The 13,622-nt window shown below is 40.3% G+C and overlaps 1 protein-coding gene across 1 annotated transcript in view; it reads left to right on the top strand.

The window, feature by feature from the left end:
• Positions 1-13,132, top strand: part of CDC20B (cell division cycle 20B) — a 21,036-nt gene extending 7,904 nt beyond the window's left edge. Inside the window, exons 4-10 of the mRNA XM_009894224.1 lie at positions 914-1,024; positions 2,473-2,669; positions 4,911-5,005; positions 7,098-7,326; positions 8,415-8,540; positions 9,270-9,387; positions 12,969-13,132. Coding sequence (XP_009892526.1) covers positions 914-1,024; positions 2,473-2,669; positions 4,911-5,005; positions 7,098-7,326; positions 8,415-8,540; positions 9,270-9,387; positions 12,969-13,132 — 1,040 coding nt within the window. The remainder of the gene's footprint in view (positions 1-913; positions 1,025-2,472; positions 2,670-4,910; positions 5,006-7,097; positions 7,327-8,414; positions 8,541-9,269; positions 9,388-12,968) is intronic.
• Positions 13,133-13,622: the final 490 nt, after the last annotated feature.

Genomic DNA, 13,622 nt, shown 5'->3' with positions numbered 1-13,622 from the left:
CTTCCCTATAGGACGTCTATGTGTGTATTCAAGTTATAGAGTACAAAAACTGTCAGTGATGAAATTTTTTGAACAGAGAAGGTTAGTTACAGTGAAAAGCAATCTCTTCTGTCCCTGAACCTTTTGATATTCGTTCTAAATACCTCTCTCTGGAGAATAATTCAAAAAGGAAGTCAAAACACAGAGGAAAGTGCAGGAACGTGGATCTCCAGCTTTCTGCTCTGCGCGTTACATCAAGATAATTTTATACACATAAAAATCTATCATTAAATGATTCATAGTGCTAATGATCTGACTTTTTTTCTATGATGTTTAGGAGTCCTTGCAGCACAGTGTAGACAGTGACCACAAAGGATGACTCTTCTGCTTGCTCGCACTTGTATTTGCTTTTGTTTCTCGCTTATGTGTGGTCACAGGCTTAGTGTGCTGTGATCAAAGTGTGTGTGCTTTAAAAACCTTTTCCTGTGGTTAGGTATTGATGGGGGAGACCTTTTGGTGGGAAATTAATACCAGAAAGCAAAGAAGTTAATTGCTGTATGATGCATTTTGAAGTGGGAGAACACATATGAAATATTCTGTCACTAACAGTTTTTGACAGAAAACTAAGGTGAAAAAGAAAAAAAACCAGAACATTTTGTATTGTACTGTAGTACAACTTAAACAAAATATAGTGGACCCTATTCTCTGTTCTAGCTGACTAAATCTGTGGAGGCTTGAAAGAGGTGGTAAAAGGTGGCTTTCAGCTAGGTTAGTGTGTCTAGTGTTTTGAGCCTACCCAGGATAAATTAGACCCTTCTGGCCTCCTGTGGACCATGGAGGGACAAATATAGTGAGAATTGGAAAGGCTTAGACCTAAGAAAAACTGGAGGTGTTTTGCATTACTGATTTGTGTGTGATGAATCTTCAAATACAGGATGCCGAGAGGGGACCCAGAATGAGTTTAGAGCTGTTACCATCCTGAAGCCTTCCATACCATTGGAGCCAGAAGTGAGGCTTCATATTACTGGCTTGCGCAATGATTACTGTAAGTGAATTTTTCCTGTGTGGTGTTTTTTGCAGAGATTGGGTATTATGTTTAAGGAAAGATGGTGAAGGTGTGTCCCCTTCACATCAAATGGAAACTCTGCAGGACATATGCATGATATAATTTTTCTTATAAAGATGCATTTTTGAAAACTGCCTGTTCCGGGATGGAGACATGACTGGTCAAACCCTAGAGTCAATACTACCTAACTCTCATGCAGTTTCCTTCAGTTATGGATCTCAATACAACTTTCAAATCAAACCAATATACTTACCTCTGCTTAATTAAGTTAAACGTTTCGGTTGTCAGCCTTGAATATCTAGCAGCTAGTCAACACAGCAGCACCTTTAATGAGAAGTCTTTGAAATCTCTTATTTTGGGAGACGCCAGTGACGCTTTATGGTTTGTATGGTAGATAGCTTCTGAACTAAATTCTTACTTGTGTCTTTGGTGGTGCACAGGCAAAAATGAAACATGCACCAGTTGCAGTTGAACACACGTGGATCTCTGGTCTACAGCAGCAAATCCATGTTTTAACATTTCATAAGATTTAACAAACAACTCTGTATGTGCAAGTGTTCGTAATTGTCCCTGTGGAGGTTTTTTCAACATATTCTTGCAAATGTTCATGTATATGTATGAACAGGACAAAGGTTTGTTTGTATGATTTACATTGATTGTACACAAGGTATGTCCCAAGACTAACAGCACTAATAGAAGTCTTTGGAAGTGATTTTTTAATACTTATTTCTGGCTGCAACAACCAGGACTGTAGTGAAACAGCTGACTGATGGATTCAGCTGTTCTTCAGAGTGGTTTTTGTTACCAAAATATCATGTCAGACCTTGGCCTGTGGTAACAATTTTCTGTACTTCAGGGGTCATGCAAAATGACTTTTAAGCTGCCCTAAATGGACAGCTGAGGATTCTCCTTGACATTGGAGAATGTCCTGGGTTGGTATTAAATGTTGTATACCAACTTCTTCTGGCCTACCTGACATAACAGGCTGTTCTGAGGCTAGTTGCTATAGTGACTTTCTTTGCCAGGGTCTGCAAGTACAATGCACCCAGCATCAGGGGCAGTGGAAACAGTATTACATCATATGCTTGCTGAGCAAGCTCTAAAGGTGAGGAGCAGAATTTCCCTAATTCCTTTCTGCTCTTTTTTTTTTCCCTGTCATGTGCAGGGTAAATGTTATTATTAACCTGAGGATGTAGGACAGACTGTAGCATGTAGATAGACTCTCTCCTATGTCAAGACTTTGGATTGTTAGAGATACTGTCCTTCATATAGGAGAAATATTTGCTAGTAGTGGTTTCATAGAAGCATTCTCTTCAAGTTTTTCCATAGCTATTAAAAAAAAGCTTCTTTCCCCCAAACCGTATTACCCTTACACCATCCTATTACCTACAACTTTTTTGCAGTAATTTTTAGTAGCTTTCTTCTAGATCTAAACGTACTGGACTGGAGTCTTGAAAATCTCATTGCTATTGCTGCAGGACCTGCTGCACACATCTGGAATGGAGAAACTCTTCAAGCCATTGAAAGCATTGATTTGAATTCCAGTTCCAAATACATTTCATCTCTGGCTTGGATAAAAGAAGGAACTTGCCTTGCGATTGGCACCAGTGATGGAGAAGTGCAAGTACTAGATAATTTACTTTTTTAGTCGTTCTCCATTTTTAGCTAACATGACCATCAGACGGTTTGATTCTGATTTTTTTTAAGGAAACAAATGAAAAAGATTGGCTAAACTACAGAAGAACTCTGCTGGAGACAATATATAGCACTTCCCTGTGTCATGCTGAACCTTCCTGAATGGCTTAGTGACATTCAGTGTTATCTGTATGTAATGGAGCCTCTGAAGCCACTAAAAAAATGAGTGAATTAAGATTTTTTTTTCCACCAGTAAGAGAAACTCTTTAATTAAATTATTTTACTCAACACAGGTAATTTTTTTCTTCTGTCTTTCTTGCTGAGATCACTGTGGTGATCAGTGCCTTGAGAACTCAAGCCAAAACTCTCCTTATGGATTCACATATGAGAATTTTACTTCAGTCTGATTATACACTTACCTCTCAGCCTGCTGTTGTAGGACAGTCATATAATCAAAAGATTTTTGTGGGACTTTGGCTGAGATATTAGATAATATGGGGACCTACCTCCTGCAGTCCTGAGTCAACAATCTGAAGGTACTGAAGGCCGGTGCTTTCAGGTATGGACCTCCAAATACAAACATGTGAATAAATAGCTCTAAAGTCAGAGATGTGCATTCCCTTCAATCCTGTCTGATTTCATCACCACTGATACAGTTGCCAAAATTTGGAAATACGCCTTCTTGTCTTACTTGTAAAATAAATGAGCTTGGAGGTTGTCCATATCCATGGACATGTGTTCCATGCACAAGAAGGGCCAGAAGGAGGACTCAGGGAACTATAGGCCAGTCAGTCTGACCTCAGTACCTGTGAAGGTTATGGAACAGGTCATCCTCAGTGCCATTACATGGCACATGCAGGAGAACAGGGTGATCAGGCCCAGTCAGCATGTGTTTGTGAAAGGCAGGTCATGCCTGAAAAACCTGATCTCCTTCTGTGATAAGGTGACCCACTTAGTGGATGAGGGAGAAGCTGTGGATGTCATCTACCTTGATTTTAGCGAAGCTTTTGACACTGTTTCCCACAGCATTCTCCTGGGGAAACTGGCTGCTCATGGCCTGGACAGGTGTACTCGTCGCTGGGTAAAAAACTGGCTGGATGGCTGTGCCCACAGAATGGTGGTGAATGGAGTTAAATCCAGTTGGTGTCTGGTCACAAGTGGTGTCCCCCAGGGCTCGGTGCTGGGGTCAGTTCTCTTCAATATCTTGATCTGGATGAGGGGATCAAATGCACCCTCAGTAAGTTTGCAGATGACATTAAGCTAGGTGGGCATGTTGATCTGCTTGAGGGTAGGATGGCTCTACAGAGGGATCTGGACAGGCTGGGCCGAGGCCAATGGTATGAGGTTCAACAAGGCCAAGTGCCGGGTCCTGCACTTGGGTCACAGCAACCCCATGCAGTGCTACAGGCCTGGGGCGGAGTGGCTGGAAAGCTGCCTGGTGGAAAAGGACCTGGGTGTGTTGGTGGACAGCTGACTGAACATGAGCTGGCAGTGTGACCAGGTAGCCGAGAAGGCCAACAGCACCCTGGCCTGTGTCAGGAATAGTGTGGTGAGCAGGACAAGGGAAGGGATCATCCCCCTGTACTCGGCACTGGTGAGGCCTCACCTCGACTACTGTGTTCAGTTTTGGGCCCCGCACTACAAGAAAGACATTGAGGCGGTGGAGCATGTTCAGAAAAGGGCTACAAAGCCGGTGAGGTGTCTGGAAGACAAGTCTTATGAGGAACGACTGAGGGAACTGGGGTTGTTTAGCCTGCAGAAGAGGAGGCTGAGGAGAGACCTTATCACTCTCTACAACTACCTGAAAGGAGGTTGTAGAGAAGTGAGGGCTGACATCTTCTCCCTGGTAACAAGTGATAGGACGAGAGCAAATGGGTTCAAGTTATGTTAGATGAGGTTTAGATTGTATATTAGGAAAAATTTTTTCACTGAAAGGGTTATTAAACATTGGAATAGGCTGCCCAGGGAGGTGGTGGATTTGCCATCCCTGGATGTGTTTAAAAAAAGGGTAGACGTGGTACTTGAGGGCATGGTTTAGAAGTGGTTTTGTCAGGTTAGGTTAATGGTTGGACTTGATGATCTTAAAGGTCCCTTCCAACCTCAGCGATTCTATGATTCTGTGTGTCAAATCAGAACTGGGCAGTGGCTTATGTGGAAACAAATTAAGAGAAAAAAATCTGTTTTCTTTTTGTTGTTAATTTTGTATTTCTTGGTTGTTTTGGATTGGCAGCTGTGGGACATTGAAACCAAAAGGAGATTGAGAAATATGTTTGGTCACCTGTCTGTAGTTGGAGCTCTGAGCTGGAATCACTATATTCTGAGCAGGTGAGTGGTATAGTGTATTCCCAGAAAAGAGTTCAGCTGTTTTTCCTTAGGCAAATGTCCCATTTGTTTTAGCTGTTTAAATTGGCTTTGCTCAAAGGTGATTTATCATGTCCCTCTACTTATCAGCCATCTCAGAAATCATATGTAGATTTGCTGTATGGCAGGAAAGCAGCCAAAGGGGTTTTAGCCTGCCTCTTTAGTCTCTGTTTCTTACTCTCCTTCTGGAAAGCTGTCACCACTTGCAGAATTTCACTAAGATGTGGAGGTTGTGGCTCCAGAAATTTAAATTACAGATCTTTCTGAGTAGAAATTGATGATAAAATTCAGCTGAACCTGTGAACTACAGTTATGGTTGACAGATTATGTTGCAATAACATTTATTTCTCTTGCTAGGTTTGAAACCATTTCCTTTAACTTTAGGGCAGAGTTAAAATATCTGTATAAGTAGAAAAAAAAGACATGGAGTTAATATTCATTGCTACTAAAATAAAGGCAGCATTCTTACAGTAAATTTCACTGTGGACAATTGATACTTTGGGATTACATACTAATTTCTGTGGTTAAAAATAGTCCAACAACACATCATTGTGAACCTGTAAATAAATTTTGGTACCATAAATTAGCCTGTCACAAAAATTTTGTTGGCTTCTCTTGGTCTTTAGTGAAACAGATGCCATCATCTGTGTCAAAAAAAAAATAAAATATCTGATTTCTTTTTATGCCAAGTGGCAAAGTGTCCTTTCAGCTGGGATTCTCAGGAGCCCAGTTCCTTCTCACTCACACCACTAGAACTGCTGAACACCTTAATATGGCCAACACTGGCAATTCAATTTTATTTCTCTTGGTTAGATTTTCTGCTTATAATTTAGTAGTAAAAATCTATATAAATCTTCAGGAGGCAAATGGTGATGTTTTTGCATATAATGCACATATTCCCATGTACCTTCATGGGTATTTTCCATAAAAATGTGCTTAATATTCACTGGAGCACTGCTTGCTTGGGATCTTTCATGCTTTTGTGAACTTAAAGAGCTTGTCAACTCCATAAAACAAGCATAATGGAATGATGTTTCTTTCAGTCAGTCAGTTTTGTGTGTGCATTTTTAGACCTTCCAAATCACTTGACTTGCATCTGAAAAAACTTTAAGAGCTAGTATGGCAAAGTTTCCAGCCACTATTGCCTTAAATTAATCTACTGCAGTAATTTCATATATCTGTTTCTCAGACAGCTATAAAGATAGTATTGAACTTGCTATCTTTTTCAGTGTCATCAGAATATTTGGAAGTGTGAATTTCTAGCAGGAAGCTCTTCTGTTTTGTCATAGTTTTAATGTAGGTAGTATCCTTAGAAAGGCAGGAAAAGAAAGTGTGGTGCAAGGTATTTTCAGTATTTTCAGTTCAACTCTACTATCGATGTGTAAACCCCATATCCAGGAGCTAAGCTGTAACAGTAGCTGTGCTTCCAGGCAGGGTATTTCTTCCTTCCTTTGGTAGACTAATGATACTGGCTGTAGAACCATGTGTCCATTTCCTAACTGGCAATTAGTGCAACAGTGTCAAGCTGTGCAGGTTTTCTTTAAGTCTGGAAGTGGGAGCGAGAAAGGGGACAAGGGAAGACACAGAGCCAAAGAACACACTGTTACTCGCTAATGAGCCCTTTGCCAGAGCAGTGCAGTTTTATACTGCCTCTTTGTTGGGCCTGTAGTTGTATCTGGCCTTGGAAAAAATCATCTTGCAAAACTTTTTTTCGTGAACAGGAAAGAGTTTACATTAAACAGCTTGACAGTTGAACAGGGTGCTGATGAGTGGCATACAATGCAATATGTCTTCAGGGAAATGAAAACCATGAGAGAGAACGGGTATTCTGCCTGGCTTGAACTGAGCAGTTGCTTGACTCCTTTCTGTAGCCACCGCTACAGTCAGGGTGTGCTTTTGATAGTTGTTTTGTGTTTCCTTTTACTGAAATACTGCTGTTCTACAGACACATTTCGCTCTGATGTGGTTTGTTTCTGAAACCACTGAAGAAACATCAGTGTGATGATGTAGCTTGTTCTCTCTAACATTAAACCCGTGCTGTCTTTTTCATCCACAGTGGTTCACGATTAGGATCTATTCATCACCATGATGTTCGGGTTGCTCAGCACCATGTTGGGACTCTTTGCCAAAACAAACAGAGCATTTGCAGTCTGAAGTGGTCACTAACCGACCAGTTGCTGGCAAGTGGGTCTAGTGATGGTATATTGAATATCTGGCCTAGTGACCCTGGTGTGAAATTGCAGTCGCAGCCCCTGAAAACCATACCTCATTCCTCAGCAGTTAAGGTATATGGAGAAGGAATGTCTGCTTTTCTATGTTTGCTATAATGACATCACATTGTTGGTGTGGACACTTAGGGAATTTTTCAAATTATCTCACTGATTTCTACTAGTTTCTTCTCCCCTGACTGTAATTTTAAGACCAGTTGTCCTCATTCCAAGTTACAGGTAAGTTTGCTAGGGCTTTGATCAGGAAATTTTACTGGATTAGTAGGCCTTTGTAAACATAATGCCAAATAGAAATAAAATTTACAGCCTTTTCATCTGTTTTGCACGGAAAACTTCGGTGATGCAATACTTAAAAGTTAACAAGAACTTGCAGGTTTTTTGCGTTTTGGAAAATTATCTCTGCTGAAATTATTTTTAATATAAACTTGCTTTTGCCTTCCTGCCCATATTTTCATGTCATTGCTGGTAGCAAAGAATCCAGAGTAAGAAACTGGAAATTAGACAAATTAGATTCTTCATCTTTATGAAGTCCCAGACTGTGTGGGAGAGAAGACAGGTATCAGCAATAAGGGACAGGGGAGTCCAGCATTTATAAGCTGCTTATCCTCCCAGAAAGATCTGAGGCTGGCCTGAAGTGCTGGTATTAAAGGGTCAGAGGAGGTTATTGAAATAGATGGAATTCAGTTCTTAGTAGCTTTTCTTCAGAGTCTAGGCCTTAGGCATATCCTGAAAATATCTCAGAAGAAACCAGGTCTCTTGTAAGCCCTGTTAGTCACGTTGCTTAGGTTTTTGTGATGGCTTGGCTTAAGCAGTAAGACACTATCCTGCTGGGTTCTTCTGGTACTGAGGTGTGAATCTGTGGCCTGTGAAGGGTAAGCAGAGAAATTGGAGTTTTAAGAGCATATGTGGGACAGAGTAGGCTACTGTGAAGCAATGGCAAAGGAGGCAGCATTTGGAGTTTTGGGATTCTACATTGCTGCCTGCATATGGAGGAAGAGCATGGTCTAGGGTGAAAAAAGCCAAAGATACATTCTGGGTGCTTGTTGCAGTTCATTTTTCCAACTAAGCTTTTAAGCAAAATCTACTCCGTTTTTTTCAGCTAACCGCCTAGTCTGTTCTGGCATCTATTTTCTCTTTTTTTTTAGGCTGTGAACTGGTGTCCTTGGCAGTCCAAAGTCCTTGCTACAGGGGGTGGAATGAAAGATGGGATTTTGCGTGTCTGGGACATAAATCATGAGAAAATCATCCAAAGTGTAGCCACAGATTCTCAGGTGAAATGATGAAATGTCTGCATACTTAGGCTATGCTCTTCTTGTATAGCTGTGCTCATTTGGCAAACTCCCACTGACTTTGAGGGTGGTTCTGCAGTCAGAGGAACAGCAGGATTTTCTCTGGATGTGCAATTGTGCTACATTCAGCACTGCAGTGTGTGATCAGCCTCAGAAGCAGTTTGTTGTTTCTCATTCACCACTTCTGTCTCCAGACAGAAGTGATTGAAGAGGAGGTGGTCTCGCAGCCAGACGCTTCTTATCATCTTTTTGTTATTGGCAATAATAGTTTTGGCCAAAACTCTTGATATGGAAAGAATGTTGAGTGGGAGGGAAAATTCCCAGAGTGCTGGGGTGAGAAGAGGTGTTAAGAGTCGGAGGGCAAACATCCATCTCTGGAGTTAGAATATTAGGGTGCAGAGGAACAGATTCTCAGCTGGAGTAAAGCAGCAGAGCTGTTGATTTTCCTGGAGCTGTTACAGCTTAGCTGAGGATGTGTTTGAAGGGCTTTGATTTTATACTGATGGGCTATTATCATGTTTAGATAGGACAGTAAAGCAATTGCAATTCGAAGCATTGTAAGGAATGAAATAATCATTCTAAATAAGTAAATATTCTGCTAGGAGTCTTTCTCAGTAGCTTGTTTAAACATTGTAGATAACATTTCAAAGCTACTGAATGGTGCATGTTGGCCCTTTCTGAAAATTAAAGCAGAATTTTAAATCGCAATAGATTTGTTCCTTGCTCTGGTTACCCAAAACCAGTGAACTGATGACTGGACAAGGCCTTCCTGGAAATCAGATGAAAATATGGAAGTATCCCATGCTTATCAGTTCATCAGAACTCTATGGCAAGTATTCCAGTTAATGGTTTAAACTAAGTCTGTTAACTCTCTGTCTAATCAGTGTGTTTTTGCAAGTGTATACGTTTATGCATTTACGTAAAATAGAGTTAAAAGAGCAGTCACCTACACATCCCCCCTCTGCCTACACACATACATTCATGCATACAATTCTGATGCAAGGGATTGTAAAGGTTGATTTATTAAGGTAATAGTGTAAGTCGCTTCTGTAAAATTCCTTGGTTTTAATAATGGGATTCTCTCCTATAATTTCTATGGCCATCGCAGGTGCAGGATGTGGATTTCCACTTCTTCCTAAGGCTTACTGGGCATGGACTGAGTGTGCTAATGTCAGGTTGCCTCCAATATATTCTAGGCTGATGGCTTTCTAGGTAACTCAGTGGATCTTCAGTTTTGCAGCTCATCATGGAAGGATACTGAACCAGCTTCCTAATGATGTTTGAAGTAAATCTCCATGTCTTATTTAGAGCTGTCTGCGTTTTAATGACTGATTTTGGCTGTGAAGCAATGCAGTATGTTTCCCTTGTACCATGCTGACAGCTAAAGGAAGTGGAGTTCTCTTGCAGCTCTTTGTTGGTCCATGGAGCTGTAGGGCTACACTACACATAGAAGTTGTACCTTGCTATTAAGCCTTCTAGTTTCTGATGCTTGCTGTCACTCCGGTCCATTAAGTTTTCCTTGTTTCACTGTTAACTGAAGTGATCCAATAGAAGCATCTGAAGTTAAAAGAAAAAAAAAAACAAATTATTTGCACACAGGCTGCATTTTCACAAGTATAGTCATTTTTTCACACTCACTGACAAGATATGGCCAAAGAAACTTTGGATTTTGAACCTAAAAGCTGATATTTACAAATACTTTTTGTACCCTATTGCTGCATTTGAAGACATTTATTAAATTCATGATTTATTAAATCCCAGCTATACTGGTATGCTGTCCTTGGAACCAGCAACTTGGGTGGAACCAGTATTTGATTTCAACGCTAGCCTATAAGAGGAAAGCACAGGAGAGTCAAAAAAAAGATAGACGAAAGAGAGAGGGCAGCAGAGACACATGTGGATCTGATTACACATTATTATCCTTGTGTGATGCTGCTTCTCTCTGCTGCTTTTCCTTCCTTATCCCTACTCATTTATGTATAGCTCTTAAGATTATATCCTGTGATGTTCTGAGAATTGATCTGGAAAGGGACATGATAGTCTTAACTACTGTAGCCCATAGCTTGAGGTTTCTCAAATCTTTGTAAGTCTTGAATATACTATTTGAAATGAAACCTGGATTTACTCTTACCTTTGAGAATAGCCTATGGTGTAAAATATTTACCATATAAGTCAAATGCATTGGTAATTTGGTGAAGCTGGAGGGCTACTTACCATCCTGTTTCCTATTCAGTTTACTTGTCTGCAAGAGAAAGTAATTTTCATGAACAAAAAGATCAGGTAATTGTTACACAGATATATTCCTGCTTGTGAAGACTCTTATTACCTTACTATAAGCAATTGAATGTTGGAAGAAATGGTCAATTTATCAAAATAAGTTCGAAAAAGTACTGTGATGAATGATTGTGAGATAGTTCTAAATCAGCCTCAGACACCCTTAACCACATGAGTTTTACACCCAAAGAAATTAACAGATAAATAGTAACTGAATCTCACTGTTCAATCCTCCTGCAAAATGCTGAAGACTTTAGCTGACAGTGCTTCATTGTGAGCTGCTGTTGAGTACTTTAGTAATTGAGGTTCCCTGTTACCGGGCATATTCAGAACAGAATAACAGCCGAAAGGTAGTAACCTTTTTATAGCACTGAGTCCATTTTTGAGATAGTTCTGATAGAACAATTAGAGTAATTTACTAGAAAAAAAGATTCATTTTGGATGTAAAAGCCCTTCCGGTAGAAAAGTTGTTGTAGATCAAAGAAAACATGCAAGCCAACAAAATATGTAGTTGCTTTGAAAATTATGGGAATGTGATCTTGAAACAATGAAATAAAACCCCAGCCCTCTCCACTCAGAAAACATGGAAATGAATAATTTCAACTTTTCTGATTTCTTCCTATCCCCCTTCATGTCTTTTTGAATGAAAACTATTAATCAGATTTCAGTCAGTGTTGTGAATAGTTTTGGATGCCTCCAAAGACTCTTCCTTCAAAGTCATTACAGACACTGAATGGAGACAGTAAAAAGAATACTCTGAGTTGTAAAGTCATGGTCTTAAATATTAACATAGATCAGGTACATTTCAATAACTTAAGAAGCAGCAAAGCCTGAAAATTAATCTCTGCTGAAATAATTGGGTGGCGTTGTCAAAATTCTAGTCACCAGGTTTAGGTGGGACACACATTACTCAGCACTAGGACAGCAGATACTTGCTTTTAGTCACAGTGGCTCCAGAAAGCCATTGTAGCAGCTTTGCAAAGTAAGGGCAGACTGTCCATCTACAACAGTCCTATGGATCTTCATCAGGTACCATTGTGGCAAGTACCACAGTTTCAGAGGGCTTTACAGTTCCTCACATGTTTATCCTCATAATGTTATTTTGAGCTAGAAAAGTGTTTGTGGAGAACTCAGGTACAGATGATGGGAGGACATAGATCACCTATACTTATTCAAGTTGGTCACCCGAGACTTACTTCATACACGCTTCCTTTTAGGATGTGGTTCATCTGGTCTGTTTTAGCGGAGATACACTATGTCTCAGAGTTTTCTTTTTTTCCCCTTGGGTGACTGGCTCAGATATGTAGTTGTCGGTAGCTCGCCCAACCAGAGAAGCTAATGGCCAGTAACTTAAAGTAAAAAGTCTTCTAATTTCTCATGCCCCTGTGTGCTGAAAAACCTCATAGGTTTGCTTAGCATTGACATTGTGCTAGGTGATACAGGACAGAAAAAGTAAATACACGTCTCAACAGTCTTGCTTTAATAGCAGACTCTTTCTACCTTCAAGTTCAGTTGCTTCTACTGAGGGAGATACTTGTGTAACTAGATTAATGAGTTTTGTGCGTTCTTTGTGCTGCTAGACTGGGGTAGTTTCTGACCTTCAGAGTCTGGCTCCCAAAATTCACTACAACTACAGACAAACTCAATATACAATTCCAATAAATTATTCAGTGGGGTCACTGTTAAAAGATCTCCTTAACAGTAATAACTGAGCAGCTGGAGATGCTATCTCATGATTGTTGGATCAGCTGCGAAGTGTCTGCGAGGCATGTGCAGCCAGATAGGAAAGCTCAGCAGTGACACACATTACCAACCGCAGATGGGACTGATGTTGTAAATACAGTGGAGCATCAACAGTTCAGGTGCAATGTTCTTCTTTGACAGAAGTGTCTTGTCAACATGATGCAGTCCTGGCAGTTAAAGCCTGGTCCTTAATAAGAAAGTATTGCCTTCGACTCTTTCTTAGTATGAAAATATTCCAAAGATAATGCTAGCTTCCCACATCCTATGCAGCATCTTGAGCTACTACAGTAAAAGTGGAACAACCCATGCTGTAGGTGGGGGTAGTGAAAGTGAATGGCATAATCGGTGTAGAATTGTGATGTATCTTTGCATTTTTTGTATTTTATTTCCCAGGTCACAAAGGGAGAGTCCTACATATAGCCCTGAGCCCAGATCAGAGCAGGCTCTTTTCTGTTGCGGCTGATGGGATAGCTTGTCTGTGGAGATGCCACAAGTCTGGGGAGAGCAAGCACAGCAGCAAGACTTTTTCTAATGGTTATCAGAGTTCATTCTTGTGACTTCTTTTCCTTGAAAGCAAGTGACTAGCCCATTCAATAATTTAAAATATGTGTGTTCCTTCCAGTGAAAACATGACAAAAGATAGTACATTTTTTTCAAGAGAAACCATTTTTCCCTATCAGTCCATCATATCAAATGTTAGTAGCTTGTCTTACTTGCTCTAGAGGAAGAATATTCCAACTCTGAAGAATAACACCACATTTATTTTCATTAAAGTAGCAAGCATGGATGAAATCCACTTTGTGTCAAGTGCCAGCACAAAGTCTTAGGTCCTGCATTTAGCTGTGATTCTTGTAAGTAATTTTACATCATCTTAGTGTCCCCACTGGGAACCACATGCCAATTCATGTAAATTGCTATGAATCATTCTAAGGCTAGGATCAGCAGACACCAGTCCAGGGGACTGTATTGTTCTGTGTATCACCCAGATCATGGTACAGAGTCTATCTAAGTATTTCTAGAGATCTAGGTTAAATGTATAACTGTAAC

Source organism: Charadrius vociferus, unplaced genomic scaffold, assembly GCF_000708025.1.
Source record: "Charadrius vociferus isolate BGI_N301 unplaced genomic scaffold, ASM70802v2 scaffold70, whole genome shotgun sequence".
Lineage (NCBI taxonomy): Eukaryota > Metazoa > Chordata > Aves > Charadriiformes > Charadriidae > Charadrius > Charadrius vociferus.
The sequence above is the reverse complement of the archived record's forward strand: the minus strand, read 5'-3'. Positions and strand labels throughout refer to the sequence as shown.